The sequence below is a fragment of the Arvicola amphibius genome, chromosome 7, assembly GCF_903992535.2.
Source record: "Arvicola amphibius chromosome 7, mArvAmp1.2, whole genome shotgun sequence".
Classification (NCBI taxonomy): domain Eukaryota; kingdom Metazoa; phylum Chordata; class Mammalia; order Rodentia; family Cricetidae; genus Arvicola; species Arvicola amphibius.
Genome location: NC_052053.1, coordinates 56,829,558 through 56,852,010, shown reverse-complemented (window position 1 = coordinate 56,852,010; position 22,453 = coordinate 56,829,558). Strand labels below are relative to the sequence as shown.

Here is a 22,453-nt window from a genome sequence, read left to right as displayed (position 1 = left end):
CACAAACTACATTAGCAATGTATACTCCCATCTCTAAATGATGATTGAAATTTCTTCACCCCTAGTAGCAACCAAATTTAGAAAATTTCTATGCAAGTGTATTCCCAATATGTACAAGTATAAGCAAGAGAAGAGAATATTTAGCCTGAACAGGTTTGGGTGCCAAGTAAGATAAACCTGTGTCTTCTTGTTTTCTGGTAAACTTTTAGGGAGAATCACCCCCACTGCCATCTTATGCTATACCTAAGTAGGTGTGCATATGATTAAAGGCAGATTCATTATGGGGAGAGAAATACAAAGTAGGAAAGAAAGCATGACCTAATCTATCAAAGAAAATAAAGTACTACACACATTTATAAGAAACTCTTTTTCTTGACCTCATAAAAAGAAGCCCCAAACAATAATTGGGTCTTTAAGTATGCTCATTCTTGTGTTAGTTTTGACAGTGTATCCCTCAAATCAGCACTGCTGCTTTATTCCAAATTAAGTTATCTTGCTCCTTCTGCTAGTCTGTGTGAATCCTTACCTTCAATGGATCAGACATCAAGAACTTCTAAACATTCAGGCAAGACCCTGACCACCTATAAAAGTAGTGGGTACTGTAAGAAGTTCTCAGAAATCAGTAAGTTGATTCAAGACTGACTCATCAGATTTTGACCTAAATACAGATGGAAAATGTCCAGTGCCTGGGAAAAATAAAAGCAGACTCAGAGGAGAACAGTTTATATTTTAGGGGTTAAAGCAATGGATGAGCAGCTTAAGAATAATGGCTGCCCTTTCAGAGGACCTTGCGGGATTTGATTCCCAGCACCTTCATGGGCAGCTCACAACCATCTGTGACTCCAGTTTCCGGGTATCTGATGCCCTCTTTGAACCTCACCAGGCACCAGGCACACTCATGGTGCACAGACATTCATGCAGAAATTCATGTACATAAAATAAAAATAATTTTTTTAAAGTTTAGAATTTAAAAATATTAGGTCTAAGGTGCTATTCAGCTAGACATTTATGTGATAAATGAAGAGGCACTGGGGACTGGACAACAAGTACCAGATGGAAATGTATAAATTTAGGGCCGTCTTTTTGGTAAAAATAAGAAATTTCAAGACAAAGGCTAAATGAATCAGTATAAATAAAAACAAAAGGCTTAGGATTAAGGACATTTTTAGTATTCAGAGTTCAGAAAGACAAAGAACAAACAGAGAAATCAGAAGCTGGCACTAGGGCTAGAAGAACCAAGAGAAAATGATCATGTGACACTCAATTGAAAAGTAGCATTTCATGTAACTCAAGTGTCCGGTGATACCAAAGGAAGAGAACAGAGGGCAATAGGAACTGCCCTACTCTGTTAGAAAAAGGGTAAACTGGTATACTGGACATATTTCTAGGTCCACATTTTCTGCCTGTAATATTTCCAAGACACACACATGCATGAAAGTACTCAAAGAAATTCTGTGGGTGGCAGAAAAATACTAAATAGCCTAAAAATCTTTCAAAAGTCAGATGAATAAATTGTGACATGTTCATAAATGAATACTACGGGCTATCAAGATAACAAACTAGTAAAACACCTAGAATTAATCACAAATAATATTCGACAAAAAAGATTAAAACCACAAAAGATTAAATTAGTGCAGCTCAATTTCTACAAAGTTTAAGGCAAATTAAATTACTAAAGAAAGAATATCCAGGTGGGAAAGTCAGAAAAAAAATCTAGAAAATACCGTCTACAAGTCAGGACTGGAGTTCACACAGCAAGAACATAACAAGGTGGGATACATGGATGGTGCCCAAGGAACAGACAATGCTCTGATTATATAAATAACTTTTAAAAATAATTATTTGGGGGGAGGGGAGGCTAAGAAGATGACTCTGGTTAAGAGCACCAGTTGTTCTTCCAAAAGACCTGGTTTCAATTCTCAGCATCCACATAACAGCTAACTCTAACTCCAGTAGCAGAGAATCCAAAGCCTTCCTTTTGGTCTAAATAGGCACCAGGCATGTATGTGCTGCCCAGACATAAATGCAGACACATACATAAAATTCAAAAAGTGTTCATCAATGTCAAAGTTGCAGTAGGATAGAATAAAGGCTCAAAGCAAACCACTGAATGTGGTAAGGGAAAGGTCCCAGGTAATACTTCAGAGTGATGAGGAAGAAAGCCTGATAGAACAAGCTCAAATCATAGAAAAAGTTAGATATTTCCCCATTCTGTAGGCTGCCATTTTGTCTTGTTGACCGTGTCCTTTGATTACACTCCAAAGTCCGAGTTTTTAAAGTAGGGTGCTCCCATTTCTTTGCCTCCTCTTCTGCTGTTCTTTCTTTGTTCAATGGCGCTTTGTCCCACCTCCACTTCCATCTCGGTTTTCATTTGCCGACTGCTCTTTTATCCTGCCCCAACTTCTGTCTCTCTTTATGCTTTCATTTAGTCCCGCCTGCACTCTGCACTTCCCTTCCAAAGTGCTAGGCCACATGTCACTCTGTGCCCACTTCCATTCCAAAGTGTTCCAAAGCCACGTGCCACTGAGCATCCCCCACCTCAAAAGAAAGTGGCCCAGCCCCTCTGTTCCAAAGTGCCCACCCAATAGAGCAGCTGGCTCCAGTTCTGGAAGCGGCATGGCCAGTTCATGGAGCAACACTTGCCCATCAGTTTCACTAGCCTGCATCAACACAGGTTTCTATCTGGGCCCAGCACAGGCAGGGGGCTTGGCCTTATGTTCTCCATAGCTGGTATCCGCCTTCCATGCTCAGACCACTCTGGCACCTCCGCTTCTGCCCCTCCCTTTCCTGATGACAACAAATCTGCCCCCCGCCACTCTAGAACTCTACAAAAATGTTTCATCCTTATATTTCTGTTCTCTCTTCCAACGTCTAGTCAGCTGACAGAGGTCCCTAAGGCTGTCCTGTTTCTCTGTCAACATAATGTGGCCACGACGTGTTTTTATCAGTGTGTAACTGTGTTTTCACGATGTAATTTAAGTTTTGTGTATGTGTGTGCTTCCAGATTACAATAGCTCTAAAATTTAGCTTATATGCCCAGTTTAAAATACCAGGTAATGGTACCTGGCTCTCAAGTGCCTTTATAGATCTGAGATTATGGCATTTTAACAACAAGAGCTTCTAACACAGAGGCATGCCAGCCTTTGTAGCACCCTTTGATTCCTCCAAAGAGACCGAAGACCTGCCATCTCCAGGCTTGCGCTGGGTTTGCAAAACAACTCACACAGAAGCAAAAACAGGCCTTTTACCCAGGGAATTGATCTGCTTTTTCCTGCCAAGACAGGTAAGACAATCTTCCTGTTCACAGGAAAAATCTTCGGGCCTCTCACACTCAAGAGCTAATGGCAAATATTTCTAAGACTTATGTTCTCCAAGGACAAGATAAGGACTTGGGATTGCCTGCTAGCCAAAAGCTGTCTCATTTTTTTTCCTCATCTATTCCTCCCAGATCTGTCTAAAGGCATTTGACAACTCAAAGTACTATTCTTTAACAGGCTTCATATTCCAGGTTTCAATCTTCGGAGGTTCAGAGTTCCCAATTTCCTCTAACAGCCTTCTAACCGATGACACAGGGCCCTAAGGCTGTCCTATCTGTTTGTGTTATACCAAGATATAAAATCTGTTCCAGTTCTCTTACAAGATCCTGGAAAAGTTCGATCACCAAAATCAGGTCTGGTAAAATCCAAGGTTTTAAGTGGAAGACTTGTGTGACAAGAACTTTAAATCTTTGAAGACAGAAATTGAAGAAGACACCAGAAAGTGGAAAGACCTCCCATGCTCTTGGGTAGGAAGAATTAATATAGTAAAAATGTCAATCTTACCAAAAGCAATCTACAGATTAAATGCAATGCCCATCAAAATCCCAGAAAAATTCTTCAAAGACCTCGAAAGAACGGTACTCAACTTCATTTGGAAAAGCAAAAAACCCAGGATAGCCAAAACAATCCTGAGCAATAAAGAACTTCTGGAGGCATCACAATCCCTGACTTCAAACTCTACTACAGAGCTATATTACTGAAAACAGCCTGGTACTGGCATAAGAACAGACAAGAAGACCAATGGAACCAAACAGAAGACCCAGATATCAATCCACACATCTTCGAACACCTGATATTTGATAAAGAAGCAAAAAATATCAAATGGAAAAAAGAACACATATTTAACAAACAGTGCTGTCATGACTGGATATCAACATGTAGAAGAATGAAAATAGACCCATATCTATCACCATGCACAAAACTCAAGTCCAAATGGATCAAAAAATCTCAATATAAAGCCAGCCACACTGAACCTTATAGAAGAGAAAGAGGGAAGTACACTTGAACGCATTGGCACAGGGAACCACTTCCTAAACAGAACCCCAGCAGCATAGACACTGAGAGAAACAATCAATAAATGGGACCTCCTGAAACTGAAAAGCTTCTGTAAAGCAAAGGACAAGGTCAATAAGACAAAACAACAGCCGACAGAATGGGAAAAGATCTTCACCAACCCCACATCAGGCAGAGGTCTGATCTCCAAAATATAAAAGAACTTAAGAAATTGGACACCAAAAGATCACATGATTGAATAAAAAAAAAAAATGGAGTACAGACCTAAACAGAGAACTCTCAACAGAGGAATCTAAAATGGCTGAAAGACACTTAAGGAAATGTTCAACATTTTTAGTCATCAGAGAAATGCAAATCAAAACAACCCTGAGATTCCATCTTACACCTGTAAGAATGGCCAAGATCAAAAACACTGATGACAACTTATGCTGGAGAGGTTGTGGGGAAAAGGAAACACTCCTGCATTGCTGGTGGGAATGCAAGCTGGTACAACAACCCCTTTGGATGTCAGTGTGGCGATTTCTCAGAAAATTCGGAAACAACCTTCCTCAAGACCCAATAATAACTTAGGTATATATCCAAAGGATGCTCAATCGTGCCACAAGGACATGTGCTCAACTATGTTCATAGCAGCACTGTTTGTCACAGCCAGAACTTGGAAACAACCTAAATGCCCCTCGACCGAAGAATGGATTAAAAAAAAAATGTGGTACATTTATACAATGGAATACTGCACAGCAGAAAAAAATAATGACAGCTTAAATTTTGCAGGAAAATGGATGGAGCTAGAAAACATTATTTTAAGTGAGGTAACCCAGACACAAAAAGACAATTATCACATATACTCACTCATAGGTGGTTTTTAAACATAAAGCAAAGAAAACCAGCATACAAATCACAATCCCAGAGAATTTAGACAACAATACGGACACTAAGAGAGACTTACATAAATCTAATCTATGTGGGAAGTAGAAAGTAGAAAAAGATCTGAGCAAATTGGGAGCATGGAGACCTTAGGGGGAAGGTTGAAGGGGGGAGGGGAGAGGCAGGGAGGGAAGCAGAGAAAAATGTAGAGCTCAATAAATATCATGGGAAAAAAAAGAAATCCTTCACGCCAGTGTATCATAGTTTAAACTAACTGGTAGAAGTGGTTATTGAAATACATTACAAGTTCGGAAAATTTCAAAAAAAAAATCCAAGGTTTTTAATTTTAGCCCCAGACAGTTTTAAGCGTATTTTGTAGGTTACTCCTGCTGCCTAAGTCAAGACCAACCTACAAAATGCTCCCAGAACAACACCAAAAGCACCTGTACCAGCTCCTGGACTTCCCACTGGTACCAGCTCTCCTGGATCAAGGACACCTGCCAACTAAAATCTGGTTTCCTCTGCTATTGTGTCTCATCCCATGGCCAGTCCCATTTCATATTTTTTTCTTCCTAGACACCTACCTGTCTTCTTACCTTCCTCAAGAAACAAATGCCTGGCATCTCCAGGATGACAGTGAACAGGATGCCTTTCCAGCCACACCACCCACTGTATGTGGACCCACCAACTCCCCTCCCCATGTCGCTCCATGCCCGCAGGAAGTAGCTAGACTTGAGTCTACACCCTTTTTCCAAAGAGCCAAAAATGTTGGTCATAATTATTACCTCAGCTTCCTGTCACCCCTATATCCAAAGAGTCTGGAATGTTAAGTCTGAAGCATAACTCCAGCCCCTGGCATCCATCACAGCCCTCCTGGCCTGGGAGTTGCGTTAGTCTGGACTCCAAATCCCAGAATGACAGGTCCTGACTCTTCCCTTGGGGAGGGTCAGGATCACTCCGACAAGAGTATTTAAATGTGCTCCCAGAGGAGAAAAACATGGTTCCAGGTTTGCAGGTGTTCCCTGCTTTCCTGTCTCGCCACCATGCACTTGGCCACCCAAGAGCACCATACTTAATAAAACAATGGGCATTTTAATTTGGTTTGCTCTGACCTAATTGGATTTCTTTACACCAGCAGAGCCTACCCTCTTAGGATTATTTTTTCCTAACACTACCACAACAACAAAATAATAAAAATTAATAAACACTGCTCAATAGTAATTCTAAATAGCAAGTCTCAATTTTCCAATTAAAAGCCGACTAACAGAGGGATTAGGAAACAGGATGATTCTTTTTGTTGCCTACAAGAAACATATCTTTGCTGGGCAGTGGTGGCACACATCTTTAATCCCAGCACTCTAGAGGCAGAGGCAGGTGGATCTCTGTGAGTTTGAAGCCAGCCCGGTCTACAAGAGCTAGTTCCAGGACATCCACCTTGTCTCAAAAAACAAACAAAATAAAATAAAATAAAATAAAATAAAATAAAAAAGAAACATTAAAGGCAAGCACCACTTTAGCGTAAAAGGACAGAAAAAGATATTCCAGGCAAACAGAATATTCTAATACCAAACAAAACAGATTTCAAACCAAAACTAGACAGAACAGATAGGAAAAGGCAATTCATACTCATTAAAGGAAAAATTCACCAAGAACACACCACAATTCTAAACATTTACACAACAAAGGGGCAAATACGAAATTGGGAAACTTCATAAAAGAAACAATCTAAAACTCACAGACTGACACTAACACAGTGAAACTGTGGGGCTCCAATAACCCACTCCCATCAAAAGGTTATCCAGACACAAACAGAGAAACTCCGGAGTTAAATGACGTCATAAATCAAATGGACCTAACAGAACATTCTATGCAAACACTAAAGAATTCACTTTCTTCCAAAAATGACCACAATGCAAGTCTCAACAAATATAGAAAAACTAAATATCCTGCATACTCTGGTCACAAAAGTATAAAGCTGAATTCCAACAACAATAGAAATGGCATAAAACAGACAAACTCATGGAAACAAGACAACAAGGTACTGAATAAAAGCTAGGTCAAGGGAGAATCAAAAGGAAATTGAGATCAGGAAGTAGTGGGACAAGCCTCTTTTTTTTTTTCCTTTTTGGTTTTTCGAGACAGGCTTTCTCTGTATAACTAACAAACTGCTCTTGAACTAGCTCTGTAGACCATGCTGGCCTTGAACTCACAGAGATCCAACTCCCTCTGCCTCCCAAGCAGTACATGCCTTTAATCCCAGCACTCGGGAGACAGAAGGAAACAGATATCTAAATTTAAGGCCAGCCTGGTCTACAGAGCAAGTTCCAGGACAACCCATGGGGGTGTAAAACTTCGCAGAATTGAATCAAAATAAAAACACAACATAATATACCAAAATCTATGCAACACACTAAAGGCAGTCCTAATAGGAAGGGCCACAGTACAGTGCCTATCATCAAGAAACTAGAGAGATCTCATGTTATATACTTGAAAACTTAAAAAAAATAAAAAAGAACAAACACCCAAAGAAAGTAGGAAGAAATAGTCAAGATAGGGCTGAAATTAATAAAATAGGAAAGAAAAATAACAATACAGAATCAATGATATAAAGAGATGGTTCTTTGGTGGGGGGAACTAAAACTAACAAAATTGCCAAGCCTTTAGCCAAATTAACCAGAAAGAAAGATCTAATCCAAATTAGATCTAAATTAACAGAAGAGACTGGGGGACAGACCAGAGGTTAAGGGCACTAGTTGCTGTTGCAAAGAACCTGGATTTGTTTCCCAGGACCCACATGGTGGCGCCTAGAAACAAAGACACTCTCCAACATGTTGAGATGTCTGTAGGCTATGCAGTGTGCTCCAGGTTTCCCAGCCTTTTTCCACTTACTAGTATTTACCAACTGTCAACCACGCTGGGGTGAGCCTTGGTGACGCAGCTGAGTCATTTCTGATCCTGTAAGTAACTCCTCACCCACGGTTAGATGCTGGGAGCAGTGAGACCCCAGATCCTGAATTTCTTGTGGCAATTTGAATTAAATGCCCCCATATTTTTGGACATCTAAATCCATGCATGTCCTGTTAATGACTATTAAATATATTTTAGCATTCCTCAAGGTGGGTGGCCTTTTGAGTTTAAACTGCTCCCAACAGTTAACCCCAATAAAACTCATTGGTTCACCAAGTTGAACTTTGGTGTTATCTTACTTTGGTCTGTCTTGAATTCCCTATCTGGAGTGGAAAGATGAATGTGTTTCATATGCCCAGAAAATGTTTTGTCATACGAGTACAGGTAGACATACAAACGGAGGGTGGTCATGAGTTTTCCAATACATTTTTCGCATCCCCTATATTTTTGTTTCCCTTTCTTTCTACAAAGCACTTGCAAACTTCAGAAAGTTCATCACACTGACCAGTGACAGGAACGATGTCTCTTCTTAACCTTTTTATCTCCTCTTAGACCAGAGCCTAACGTATGATCCATAAGTCTATGCAGTAACAAAATCTAGCAATACAGAAAAATAAGCTGATAACTAATAAGAACAATTGAGACAGAAGACTGATATCACTGATGTTTTGGATAGAAGTCAATTAAGAAAAGCAGTAACTTGAATGACCAATGTTTAAGCTCCCTAAACAAGGTGCACACCACTACTATCAAAGTTAACCCTCAACTCTAATGAGAAACAAAAACAAACAAAAAACCTTTCATACTCACCTTCTTTATCACTAACCGACCAGGAATACTTCTGAAAAGGTTTACTGGATGGAAGGGGGTCCATTTCCAACACTTTATAAATCTGGCCAAAGGCTGATAGTCTAAGTGCATGCTAAAGAATAAAACATTATATTTAATAAAATCTCAATAACCATTCTCACTTATATGACATTTAACTCAAATTCTTTACATACTGATATTATACTGGTAGAATTCCCAAATTTAAACATACAAAAAAAGTAACCACACAGAACAATTCAGAAATGGAAGATATGGTATCCGTCTAAGCAATTAGTGATACCAGTCTCATACCTGTGCACTATGAGTGATTTCTTCTTTTTGCTGAGTGGTCATATAGCTCAGAGCATCTGTTGGGTCTCGCTCACAAGGATCATGAAGGCCAGGACCCCCTAAGGCAAAGGCAAGAAAAAATAAAAATTTAGAAATGAGTTTAAAACATCAAAGTAACATAAGAGAGAAGGGAAAAAAAACTGAAGAACTAAGTTAAAAGTCTGCTCAAAGAAGTGGAGTATTAAGGACAATCTGTCATTTGCAAGTGTTAGCACCTAACTATACTTATTTTTTACTGGAAGTCAACTAATACCAAAATGAGCCTTACTCCAAAAATTTACAACATGATAAATTATACCTAATCTGTAAATGGATCACATACTTAACTTTTCCAAATTTATGACTAGACTTGCAATCAAAATGAACTTCATTCTTATCAAATAAGCATTTACATTTCAAATTCTTGGTGAAGCAAATGCATAGTAGACACAGTATCTATTAGTACTCTTTATGTTAGTACATATAAAACAAAAATTAGAACATTGTAGCTGCTAAAATTCTAAAGAACACAATTCCTACACATCATTTTCCTCTTCAGAGGACAAACATTTAGCATATGTTTAGATAAATTAACTAAAATTAAGATTTTTTTTTTCTTATTCTTCTGCCTTGAGAGTTTGAAACCCTTACCAGGAAGTAGTATTCCAGATGCCAAACACTCCATTACTCGTCTCAAGGCCTCCCCAGCGCCCAAAGGTCTATTACAAGTACCTATTGACTTTTCACATATAAGCTCTAGTGGCTAGAAGATATTAAATTACAAATTAGTACATGCACCAAGTGTTAAAAGGATTCCAGTTAAATGTGAGCTGATATTTCTATCTAAAAGGGAAGCTAAAAAGTATAGACAATTGAATATTTAAGGTCCATTTAACTCTTCCTCCATGATTATCTACTCTAATCCAACCATTTTCTAATTCAAGTATTTTTAGATATTTTCCAAAAATATTTAAGAAAAAACTTTGAATTTTAGTTACAAAAAATAAAGTTACAGTCATATGATTCATTCAAGATTAACAAGCTTTTACATGAATAATAGCTAATAAATAACCAAGGTACCAACTGGTCTATCTAAATAGTTGAATTCATTTGAATAGCCTGCTCCAAGAGCAACAATTAGAATAAACAAAGAACCACACCTCTGTGTTTGTTACTCGAATGTTCATAATTGCTCATTATTTTATAAATGAGTCCTTACAATTTTGAATTATTTGAATAAATTTTTAAATTGTAGTCCTTAGTGGATCAGGCATAATAATCTCCAAATTAAGTCAATGTTACAATATATGTTATGTCCTAATTAGTAATTAATATCAAACACTGCACTTAACCTAATTACAGACATACTTTATTACTTTATTATAGCATTGCAATTAACCAGCATATTGGATCTGTATCTATATTTCATGAGAATTACAAAAGACACAGTAGATCAGATAATCTCCACAGAAATGTAACAAAACACTGACGGCAATGGACCAGTCAAGAAGGCTATCATGGGCAGCAAGTGATCCATGAGTGATTAATGATCAGTCAAGAGTTCAAGCAGAACAGGATTTATTTCTAAAATTTATAAGACCTTTATAAAGATCAAGGGGATCTTTATATACATACATACATACATACATACATACATTACATATATGAGATTTAAAATTTATATATTTTTATATATATGACAAAAAGGACAAGAAAGAAGTTATATGCATAAAAGAATTCATAAAACTGCATAATTAATTCTAGGGCAAAAAAGAAAATAGATGCCTTAACTAAACTCAGAAGATAGTCATTCTATAGTAACATCATTTCTAGAATTACCTCTGCTATAGCTTCAGATTTGTTTTTTAATCACATTTAAGTACTTACCCATCCTTTCAACGGCGCCCATGTGGGTACTCTGTTGCACAAATCACGCAGAATGCGGAGGACAATCACACAAGATTTTAATCCATTTGCCCTTGCCTAAAACAAACAAAATGATTCCAATATCCCTGTAGAAATCCATTCCTCATTTGAAACACAATGGTCTTGGATAAGTTTTTTTATTTTTTTTTTTTTGTTTGTTTGTTTGTTTTTTGTTTTTCGAGACAGGGTTTCTCTGCAGCTTTTTTAGAGCCTGTCCTGGAGCTAGCTCTTGTAGACCAGGCTGGTCTTGAACTCACAGAGATCTGCCTGCCTCTGCCTCCCGAGTGCTGGCATTAAAGGTGTGTGCCACCACTGCCCGGCGGATAAGTTTTTTTAAATGATTATCAATTAGCAAATAATTTACTGGTTATCAAGCAAATCAAGAAAAATCAAATTATGAAAACTAGCAAGTTATGGCTCAGAAAGGCAGGTTTTTAAGTAAAAGGAATATAACATAAAAAGACTTTTTGCGAACTCATGCCAACTATATTCCAGGCACTATCTTAACTTTCAGCTTTTCTGTGTTTTTATTTTATAAGCCACCATCTACTACTTCTAATAGTAAATCAAAAAGAATTCCATGATAACAAAACATCATGGAGGACAGCTCGATGGGTAAAGTGCTTCCTTTGCAAGCATGGAGGATTGAGTTCAACCCTCAGAACCTATGTTTTAAAAGCCAGGTGTGGTGGCAAACACTTAGAATCTCAGTGTTGGGGAAACAGCACTGGAAGATCCCTGGGGCTTGCTGGCCAGTAAGCCTAGCCTACTTGTTGAGTTCTAGCTTGCACTTAAGAGACCCTTTCTCAAAAAGTAAGGTGGATGCTCCTGAAAAGTAACACTGATGTTGACCTCTGACCTACACACATGCGTGCGCACGCGCGCACACACACACACACACACACAAAATGAAAGCTATTCTAAGGCACTTTATCCAAAGGAACTGATTTATTTCAACAATAACTCTATGAGCTACAAAGTATCTCCATTTCATACAGCATACAGAAAACACTAAGTAAAAGGTGTTCCAAATAAAACTGACAGAGAACAGTAAGGAAAAAACAAAGTGCCAACCTGAAACCATTTGGCATGTCGCAGAGAAGCCAAGGCATTCAGGCATTTCTGCCTGTCCAGTAAGTCCGGAGGGTCTTTCATCATAACATTTTCTAGTAATAAAATGGGATAAGGGAAAACAGATATAACTTGAAAGGGGGTTCTTTAAGAAATTATCAATTTCAACAACCAAAAGAAAGCAGCGTTTGAGTGAATTTGTAAGACTCCAGAAATTTTCATAACTTGGTTTTGTTGCTTTTTTTGTAATTAAGTGAACATTATTTTAATAAACAGTCATCAGATTCTGGGCAAAAGTACAAGAAAAAGTAAAAGAATTCATTCAACAAAGGAATCAGTAACCACAGCTTCTTATAAACAATCAAGGATCTTACTAATGAATCATACCATCATAGAAAACAAAATAAATACATAGCACTTTTTCATTTTGGAAGCTACAAGAATGACATCTGGGAACAATTGCAATAAAAAACTTTTTTGTTTGTTTGTTTTTCAAAACAGGGTTTCTCTGTGTAGCTTTGGAGCCTGTCCTGGAACTTGCTCTGCAGACCAAATTGGCCTTGAACTCACAGAGATCTGCTTGTCTCTGCCTCCCAAGTGCTCCCACCCAGCAATTAAATTTTTTTTTAATTTTATTTATTTATTTTTTTGGAGACAGGGTTTCTGTGTTGCTTTGGAGCCAGTTCTAGAACTAGCTCTTGTAGACCAGGCTGGCCTTGAATTCACAGAGATCCGCCTGCCTCTGCCTCCCGAGTGCTGTGATTAAAGGCGTGCACTACCACTGCCTAGCTTAAAAAATTTTTAATAAAAGAAATTTTGATAACTTATCAGGATCTAAAAAATGTGGACGTCTTATGTAGTAACAAAATTGAGTAACCTGAAAGTATACTGAGTGTGACCTAATAGGGAATTATTTGCTTCTAAACAATCAAAACCACTAAAATAACCACCACTAGAAACTTAACTCCACTGATGAGACTCTCAACAATTACCTTGAAGTTCATTCAATATTTCTTTTTTGAGCCAAAATATTAAAACTACAAATATAAAATAGAATGTATTTCATATTTATTGATCTTTTGTTCTTTAAGGCAACTAACTCATAGACTGCTATATAACCATGGTCATTTGACTTGCCTTACTATTTCATAACTATTTGATATGGTCAAAAGCAAAAAAAAAAAAAAGAAAGAAAGAAAGAAAGAAAGAAAGAAAGAAAGAGAAAGAAAGAAAGAAAGAAAGAAAGAAAGAAAGAAAGAAAGAAAGAAAGAAAGAAGGAAGCCTGGTTAACAATAAACCCACATACTTGATACTAAATCCAAGTTTCTGTCACCAAGTTCATTTCCACTAAGTATGGAGAAGCAGGTTTGTTAATTTTTGAAGTCTTGATGCATTATTTAAAAGCATAGTTCTACAAATGGATTCCTATGGAAAGATTGTCTAAACTTGTGTCAGATTCATTACTCTCTTTTAAGAATTCTTTTAAGTATGAGTCCTGCTAACACTTCTCAATATTCTTCTAACAGTAGATATGGAGTACACTGCATGGTCCAAAAAATGTAAATACTTTTAAATGGTAGACAAGAGCATGGAAACTTTTTGGCTTTCTTAGTTATCAGTGACTCTACAGTGGCAAACCTAGAGTTTATTCTACTAGTTAAAACATTTCTAAAACTAAAGGTATAACGCCCAAATAAAACCACAACTTTAAGGAAGAACCCTGTACTACTGTAACACTAACCAATAAAATACTACAACTTATTTCCTACCAAGTGAGCTCCACAGCAGATGTCTACATTGTTTCCCATTAACCCCTACCAACAAAAATCACAATGCTAGGTCTGAATTCATTTATAATTTCTACTAATAAAATCAGAAGCTTCTAAAAGAATTATCAGTATAGACTCATTTATAAACCCAAACAAATATGGTACTCATAGGTGAAAGTCCTGGACTTGTGTTTACAGGCACAAAATATACAACTGAGTCATTTCAACGTTTTATCATCAAATTGTTTTGTTGTAGTCAATAAAGGCATTTGTGTAAGCTCATTTAAAAGCTAGGACATCTCTAAATGAGTTATTAGAATATTCTTATTCTTCTTTTCTTGTTTTGTTTTTCAACAAAGGGTTTCTTTGTGTAGCCCTGGGTGTCTGGAACTCACTCTGTAGACCAGGCTGGCTTCGAACTCAGAGATCCACCTGCCTCTGACTCCCAAGGGTTGGAAATAAAGGTGTGTGCCGCCACCACCTAGCAAGTTATTAGAATTTCTTGAAAGGTAGACATAACAAAGGTTGACTGACTGCTAAGGTACATAATTCAAATTGGTTATTTTCTTTTTACAACTTGAATTTTTAAATTAACAGTAAGTTTTATTCTACCCATTTTACTGAGTTGAGGTATCAGAAAGAAGGTGACAAAGAAAGAGAAGCACAGGAAGAGGGGAGAGAGGTAAGACCCAGTAAGCCAGAACTCTTTGCTCTTCTTAAAGTATCTTGTCAAATGGACAGAGATGGTAAGTACCTTACCCTAATTGTGACACAGATATTTGCAATGGTGACAAGAGAAAGATATTTTTGATGACTTCTTTCATCTCCAAATCAGATTACTACCATAAATTTTTATTTTAAAAAAAATCAAGCTGGGCGGTGGTGGTGCACGCCTGCCTTTAATCCAGCACTCGGGAGGCAGGCAGGAAGATCTCTGAGTTCGAGGCCAGCCTGATCTACAAGAGCTAGTTCCAGGACTAGAAACTACAGGGAAACCCTGTCTGGAAAAAACAAAAACAAAAACAAAAAAAAAAACTCAAGACAACAGCTTGCTACAGTCAGTCAACATTTGGAAACAACAGATTTTACTAAAAGAGAAGAAAAGGAAAAGCACTGAGGACTTGTAAACAGATTCCTCTTACAACAACATCAAATAGCCATGCTTCTTTATGCTCTGACAGTGAAAAAATACAAAATGTTTTACTATTCATGAAGCTGGAAACAACAGGGGTATAACAATACATTTTATCTTTAAAGATTTTTTATTATATTATGTGACACATTAACATATGGCATCCCTCAGTGCTACTTATCAGCCCAGCTTATCTATTTTCTTTCAATGGCTAATAATATAGTCTTACATATTTTTACTAATAAAACTGTTAATGTGCCAATCATAGAACTATTGCCTGGAAAACAATGCCCCTCCTGATGAAACTGCAAGTTTAATACTTCAGGACCTTACTACAGGTGTGTATGTGTTTCAATTTTATTAGGTGAGCAAAGACTTACTTTAAAAATTGTCATTAATTAAAAACAACAGAACCACTGGAGTTGTGGTCTAACCACTTTTAACCCCAGCACTCTCAGATATGGGTAGATGGGTATTTGTGAGTTCCAGACCAGACTGGAATTCAAAACCAGGGGTGCATAAAAAAAACTCTGTCTCAAAAATGAACGAATAAATGAATGAATAAAAATAAAGTACAGAACTATGACCTATTTCACTTGCTTTGTAGGAAATATAAAAATATAAAATATATATAAATATATATATTTATTATATAATGTAATATATAATAAAAATTAAAATGTATATTATGTATAATAAAAATAAAATATATTATTTTTATATATAAATATAATATTTATATTAATATATATATAAATATAAAAAACAGCACAAAAATGGACAAGTATTGACAAAAATGCCAAATACAAAGATAAATACAGCTTTTAAAAATGATTTTGTAATCTGCCATCACTATGTTTATGTGTACTGGAACAATGTATGTGCATCAAAGGAAGCACTGAAAAGAAGGCTATTATGCCTAAACCTGCTCACTTGGTTAAAGGTTAGATCAGTGACCAAACACTATTCTGCAGCGCACAGTTGTTTTCTTAGTGCCTTACATGCAAGTTATCTGCCCCTGTTAACAAAATAATATCCTGGAGAGGAAGAACAGGGAAAGCCAGAAATGACTATGGCTGTGTTATATGTCTAGACTCCTCAAAAGTAAAATAACTGAGCTGGGCTATCATGGCAGGCTTCATAAAATTCTGGACAAAGCCGAGCTGTCAGTTAATCCTGACAGAACTTTTTAGTATGTCTAAGGATATTCTGAAATCTCCTTTCTCTCAATTCCTTGAAGTTTTCTGCAAAGACATTAAGTCTGAATTACCATTTATGAAAAAAACACAAGGACATAGTAATATGATCAAACAGAAATAGCAATAAGGTAGAGCCAAGAAGCACTATCCTCTTAGTCTTAATTATGCCACAAACACTATCATTGTAATAATAGAGCACCAGAAAGAAAATGACCATAGGTTTGCTCTGCATAGGGCGTATTCAGCACCTGGGGAAGGCAGGAAAATAAAACCTGCAGCACAATTATGGACTGCAACAATCTACTGTCCTGACCCTAGCAGGAAATATACCAGTGAACCTCTGCCAAAAAGAGCCAGAAGTCCACCCTGGCATCAACAGGTGAAAAGGAACTCTAGAACAACTTCTCTATCAAGCTCTGACTCTATCTACCTCAGCAGTATGACAGAAAACACTATTTTTCACTATCTGTTTGGTTTAAAACTGCAACGTAAACATAATTTTAAACAATTTATCATTCCCCCATAGCAAATATATTTCTATTGTAAAATCACAAGCTCCAAAGTTAAGGTTATGTTATGGTCAGAAAGAAACAATCAACTACAAGTCCATGCAGAAACCCCAGGCAGGAAGGGATGAGAAGATTCTATACTGGACTCTGTCAGATTAGCTAAACAAAATATGATACATTCCTGCTTATAGCAGCCCAACAGTTACCTCCCTTCTAAGGCCACTGTGAGTTTTTCTTTTTATTTATATGCGGATTATAACATGGTGGGTATAACACTAACAGAAATAAATCTCCAATAAATATTATTCAAGCCATGTAAGATGCTGCCTATTGTTAACTTTTCTTTTTTTATACACTGTACTCTATTTTCTCAGACAGTATGTTGACTGAACATTCTCTGTGAAGATTAATGTGTGGAACTCTCTAGTAATCTACCTCTGTATCAGGTACAGTGCTAGGTGCTTAGGACAAAGGATAGGCGGAGGAGGAGGCGGCGGAAAAGACACCTGCCTTCCAAGGAACATAACTACACAATAAGCCAGCTCATTACTAGCACCGCAGAGTACACTGTACACTAACTAATACTGCATATTTCAAGTGTGGTTTAAAGTTTAGCTATGTGGATGAGTGTGGCAAGGGTTGCATACAGGAGGCTTACTTACGCAGGAGAATCTCTGAGTTCAAGGCTAGCCTGGTGTATCAACCTGATGTACTTGGTGAGTTCCAATGCAGACAGAGCTCAAAAACCAAAAATAAACTTGCCCAATGTCATACCAAACTAATAAGGTGAACAACTGAACACACAGATATTATGCAGCAAGATCTGTGCTTAAAAAAAAAAAAACCACATACATAGTACTAGGGAAATGGTCACTGAACAAGGCTGTCTAGTAAAGGGTTAGACTATGCTAGCACTGATAGCATACAAGAAGTCTTACTTGTGACATTTTTTTAACAGACTTTTTTGTTGTTGTTGTTGTTGTTGTTGTTGTTGTTATTTTTTGAGAAAGGGTTTCTCTATGTAGTCCTGGCTGTCCTGGAACTCACTCTGTAGACCAGGCTGGTCTCGAACTCAGGTATCCATCCGCCTGCCTCAAAAAGGATATTTTTCATTCACTCCTGACAACTTAAAAATAAATGGTGGTTTGAAGTGAATGGTTATCCACTTCTACACAGAAAGTATTAAAGAGAAATCTAATGACCTATCTTAGCCCCAGTCCTCTGGCTCTGCCTGCTCTCAACCTTTCTTTCCTCTCGTTTAGATTTTGTCAAATGTAGCAAGTTAAGACAGGGAAGAAAAAATGATAATTGGTGTATCTGCTGCAAATTGTGTATTTGGGAGTGGTAAAGCAAGTCAGAATACTGTAATAAATTGTCTTAGGATGAACTTTGAGAAAGAAAATGAAGAGAAGGGAAGAGCTTTCGGTGACCAGTATCCCTGAAAGCTAATGTGCTTTGTGTTTTCATCCTATGCATATGGAAAGATTTACCTCAAGGGAGAGAATAGTGTCTAGGTGAACAAACAGAACTGCATAATCCACATTGCAGATGCTCAATTATGTTGGATGTTCCAAGTTGCCCAGGAAATAGACAAAAAGGTGTCTATGACAAAGGCCACATAGAAAAAGTGAATACGCTGTGAAATGATCAAGTTGGTCAACAGGGCTGAGCTGTTAAGAACAGCAAAGAAAAACTTCCTGCCATTCAAGAAGAAAAGTAACATCTGTTAAGAAAAAAATCAGCTCCAAGTTGACGCCTTAACCTTATCTAAACTCATATCAGCTGATGTGTCAGCTCATGGAGGCCTTTCGATCCTTAGTAACTCAAAACACCTCAAAGACTGTGACTGTTTGATACAAATCCCCAACCTGTGATTAACAGAGCCTGTTTTCAGTGTCTCTGTACTAAAATTAATGTTTTTAAACAACAGGTTAAGCCTGAGGGAATCAAAACTGACAGCTATGACAAAAAATCCCATGTAAGTACACAAAACCACAAGAGAAAAAGCTTTGAATTTTCCTGATACCATGAAAGAGGTAAGGCAAGGAAGGAACAGATATAAAGAAACATCTCTCAATATAAAAATAATGTTTAGAGCCAGATGGTAGTGGCACACACCTTTAAACCCAGCACTTGAGAGGCAAAGGCAAGTAGATCTTTGTAAGTTTGGGGCCAACCTTGTCTAACAGGGAAAGTTCCAGGACAACCAAAGCTACACAGAGAAACCATATCTCGAAAAACAACCAACAAAAACAAAACCTTGAAAAAATAATGTTTAGTAGCACCTATAATTACAACTCAACATAGAAATGGCTGGTTTTGTACAACAGGGTCAAGTAGAACACAGCTTACCAAAATTAACTCATCTTGACACACCAGAAAACCAGAAATCATAGATCTGCTGTTAAAAAAAATTAAGCCATTTAAGAGAATGGTTCTTCCAAGGTGCTACAGAATGTTACATAAGGAATAAAGTACAGGCATTAAACCCAACTATAGATTGGATGTACTTTTATTTATTTGAATAACTCAAAAATGTATCTGGTTTCTGACTTTTAGTCGACCACATAACCTAATCCACCCACCCTCCCCCCCCACCAAAAAAAAAAACTTTTTTAAAAAGGTGACCATCTATTTTAGTTCCAGGATTCTATGATTCATGTCTAGGAACTAAAACTCAAAAATCTACTTCACAGTTAAGTGTGCCTTTTTCTATATTTAACAATCTGAAATAAACTACAAAACTGACCTATATTCCTTTTTACTTTCGTGGTATTTGTGCTAAAGGGGTATGCAATGAGATTTGTTAAAATCTGACAGATGGAAAATAGCAAATATTCTATTGGCCCATATATACCATAGGACATCGAAATTGTTTTGACAGAGTGGTAAGTAGGTCAAAGGTCCAACACAGTGAAAATATCTCATGGCATTTATCTTTGAATTGGACTAAGAGTACGAAAAAGATAACTTGAAAAGATAAAAACATAAGAAAATGAAGATCACCACACATACTTCATTACTTTTCAAAATTAGCAACAGTTAGGTAATTTCTTTTCTATATTTATGAGAATGACAGTGTCATACAGTGATTTTTTTTAACGCACATCTTATTTAAAATGTAACAGGGTAAAAAGTTTCTCAAAAATTTACTCAAGGCAGGTGAACTGGCTCAAGCCTTTAACCTCAGCACTGAAGAGGTAGAAGCAAGCATATGTCTCTGAGTTCAAAGCCATACAATTCTACATAGCAAGTTTCAAGTCAACAGGGCTATTCAGAGAAACCCTGATTCCAAAATAAAAATTTACATGTGTGTGCACATAACGCATACACACACACACACACACACACACACACACACACACACAAATATACTCTCTAAAGATTAAAGATTATTGAGTAAATATATTCACTAATTCTTCTTATTCTATAAACCAAATGTACACACAAGAAATTCAACTTTTTTTGTTTTGTTTTTCGAAACAGGGTTTTCTCTGTGTAACAGTTCAGTTTGTCCTGAGATCTCGCTCTGCTGACCTGGTTTGCCTCAAACTCACAGAGACCCCTGCCTCTACCTCCCAAGTATTAGGATTAAAGGCATGCGCCCCCACTGCCCAGCAAGTAACTAAAATTTTTAAGGGTATGTAATTATTAGAAGTCAAACACAGCATGTGAATAATTTCAAAATAAGCAAGCAAATTTTAAAATACTTCTGTCTTAGACTATATTTAATTCTGAATCTGATCAGTAAGCCAGTATAATAGAACAGGTTAGCAGATATCAATGACTTCAAGTTATACTAAGAAAAGGAAAGCAGATCATCGAAATGTAGGAACATTAAAGCAGAATTAAAGCCCACATGATACACAGGTCTCTGAAACTGCAAAATATACTATGTAAAAACAAAACTTTAAAAATATCATGGGATAGCATACAGAAGCAAATAAAGTCTATAACCTCCTAAATCCCAAAGCACAGTTATCACAGTATGGAAAAGAGCTGTTATATAAATAAGACAAAACATTGATATGTATGTATGTGGATATATATACACACATGTACCTCCATCTTTCTTCTCCAATTCGTCCCTAATTAGAGGAGAAGTAAGTATCACCTTCAAAGTCAGTGTGGGCTCTTTTGTGTTCCGAATTATAATGGAAGCTTCACTTATACATTGTTCCACTTGGTATTTCTCTTCTGTCAGTTTCTAAAAGTCACCAAGAAATCAAAAACAATCAGATTAAAATCTCTAAATGGGACACTTGTGATAAGTTTATGACTATTATTTACTATTAATATCACTATGAAAAAGAGTAAATAAAATCCACAACTGTAACTAGTTCCTTACTTCAGGGATAACTTAAGCAAGCCCATTCTCCATCCCTCATAAAAGGATCATAATGTCAACCATGCAGACAATTATGAAATAATATTTAAATCCATTTTTCTTCCATGTGAAATGTCACCAGCAGCATTATAATATAATTATTCTTGAAATTATTACTGTAAATTATTATACAACAGTAGATAGCTGGAAATGATCTTCAAAATTATAGCACTGTTGACAAAAGAATCTAAACTACTTACCAAGGAATTATGAATATAAATTATACAAATTTCTAAAGTAAATCAATAAAGTATGAATGACTTGTAGTCACATGAAAGAGTATAAACAGTTAGTTGCCTTGTATAACAGATCTCAGAAGTCATTCCACTGAGACTTATCATTATGAGATAATCCAAATGACATCCACAAGGAAATTTACGTTGCTGTTTTTAGCATGCATAGAGATAAACATACAATCTTAGGGCTGTCATAAAATAATCCAAATTGTATATTAAACAGTACAATAAATTATAACTAAATAATACAAGGCATTTCTTATTACTTGACATACAATGAGCTGAAGGAAATAATAAGATATATTTGAAATGAAGTCAGTCATTTATAAAAAATACTATTTTAATATTAAATACTTCCCAAATAGTAAGAAAAGTCACTGCCCTAATATTGAACATAAGAAGCAAAAGAAAAAAAAAAGACCTCACTATAAATGGAAGAACCAGAAGTAAAATAAACAAACACATGCACACGTGCGCGCACACACAAATTGTTCACAACCATTTTGCCAATGGGGAAAATGTCATTAAAGTTATCTATTAGAGGGCTGGAGAAATGAGTTGGTTATAAGGTGTTTACCACACAAGCATGAAGATTCAAGTCTGATCCCAGCACCCACATAAAACAATAGACAGTGCTGGAAAGATGGCTCAGTGTTTAACAGCACTTGCTGTTGGAGAGGACCAGAGATCAACTCCCAGCACCCATATGGTGGCTCATAAACCATCTGTAACTCCAGTTCTAGAGGACTAAATGCCTTCTTTTGGCTCCTCAGGCATCACTACATGGTGCACACAACATTAAATAAAAGTATTTGTTTTTTAAATAACAGGCACAGTGGCACCTTCCTAGAGACCCTGAACTGAGGAGATGGGTACACACGGATCACTGGGGCTCAATGGCCAACCATCCTGCCTATCCTAATTAACAAGAACAGTGCTTGAGGAAAAGGAACACACCAAATTGTCATCTGCCCTCCACATG

At 36.8% G+C, this 22,453-nt stretch overlaps 1 protein-coding gene across 9 annotated transcripts in view; it reads right to left on the bottom strand.

Moving 5' to 3' along the window:
* LOC119818587 (spermatid perinuclear RNA binding protein) overlaps positions 1-22,453 on the bottom strand; it is a 139,598-nt gene that overhangs the window by 44,435 nt on the left and 72,710 nt on the right. For all 9 annotated transcript variants that reach the window (XR_005286163.1, XM_038336132.1, XM_038336133.1 and 6 more), the window contains 6 exons: positions 20,911-21,055; positions 12,243-12,334; positions 11,130-11,225; positions 9,894-10,005; positions 9,225-9,322; positions 8,913-9,024 (listed from right to left, as the gene is read on the bottom strand). Coding sequence is in view for 8 of the 9 variants with exons in the window: in XM_038336132.1 (XP_038192060.1) it covers positions 8,913-9,024; positions 9,225-9,322; positions 9,894-10,005; positions 11,130-11,225; positions 12,243-12,334; positions 20,911-21,055 (655 nt within the window). In the remaining variant the exon portion in view is untranslated. The remainder of the gene's footprint in view (positions 1-8,912; positions 9,025-9,224; positions 9,323-9,893; positions 10,006-11,129; positions 11,226-12,242; positions 12,335-20,910; positions 21,056-22,453) is intronic.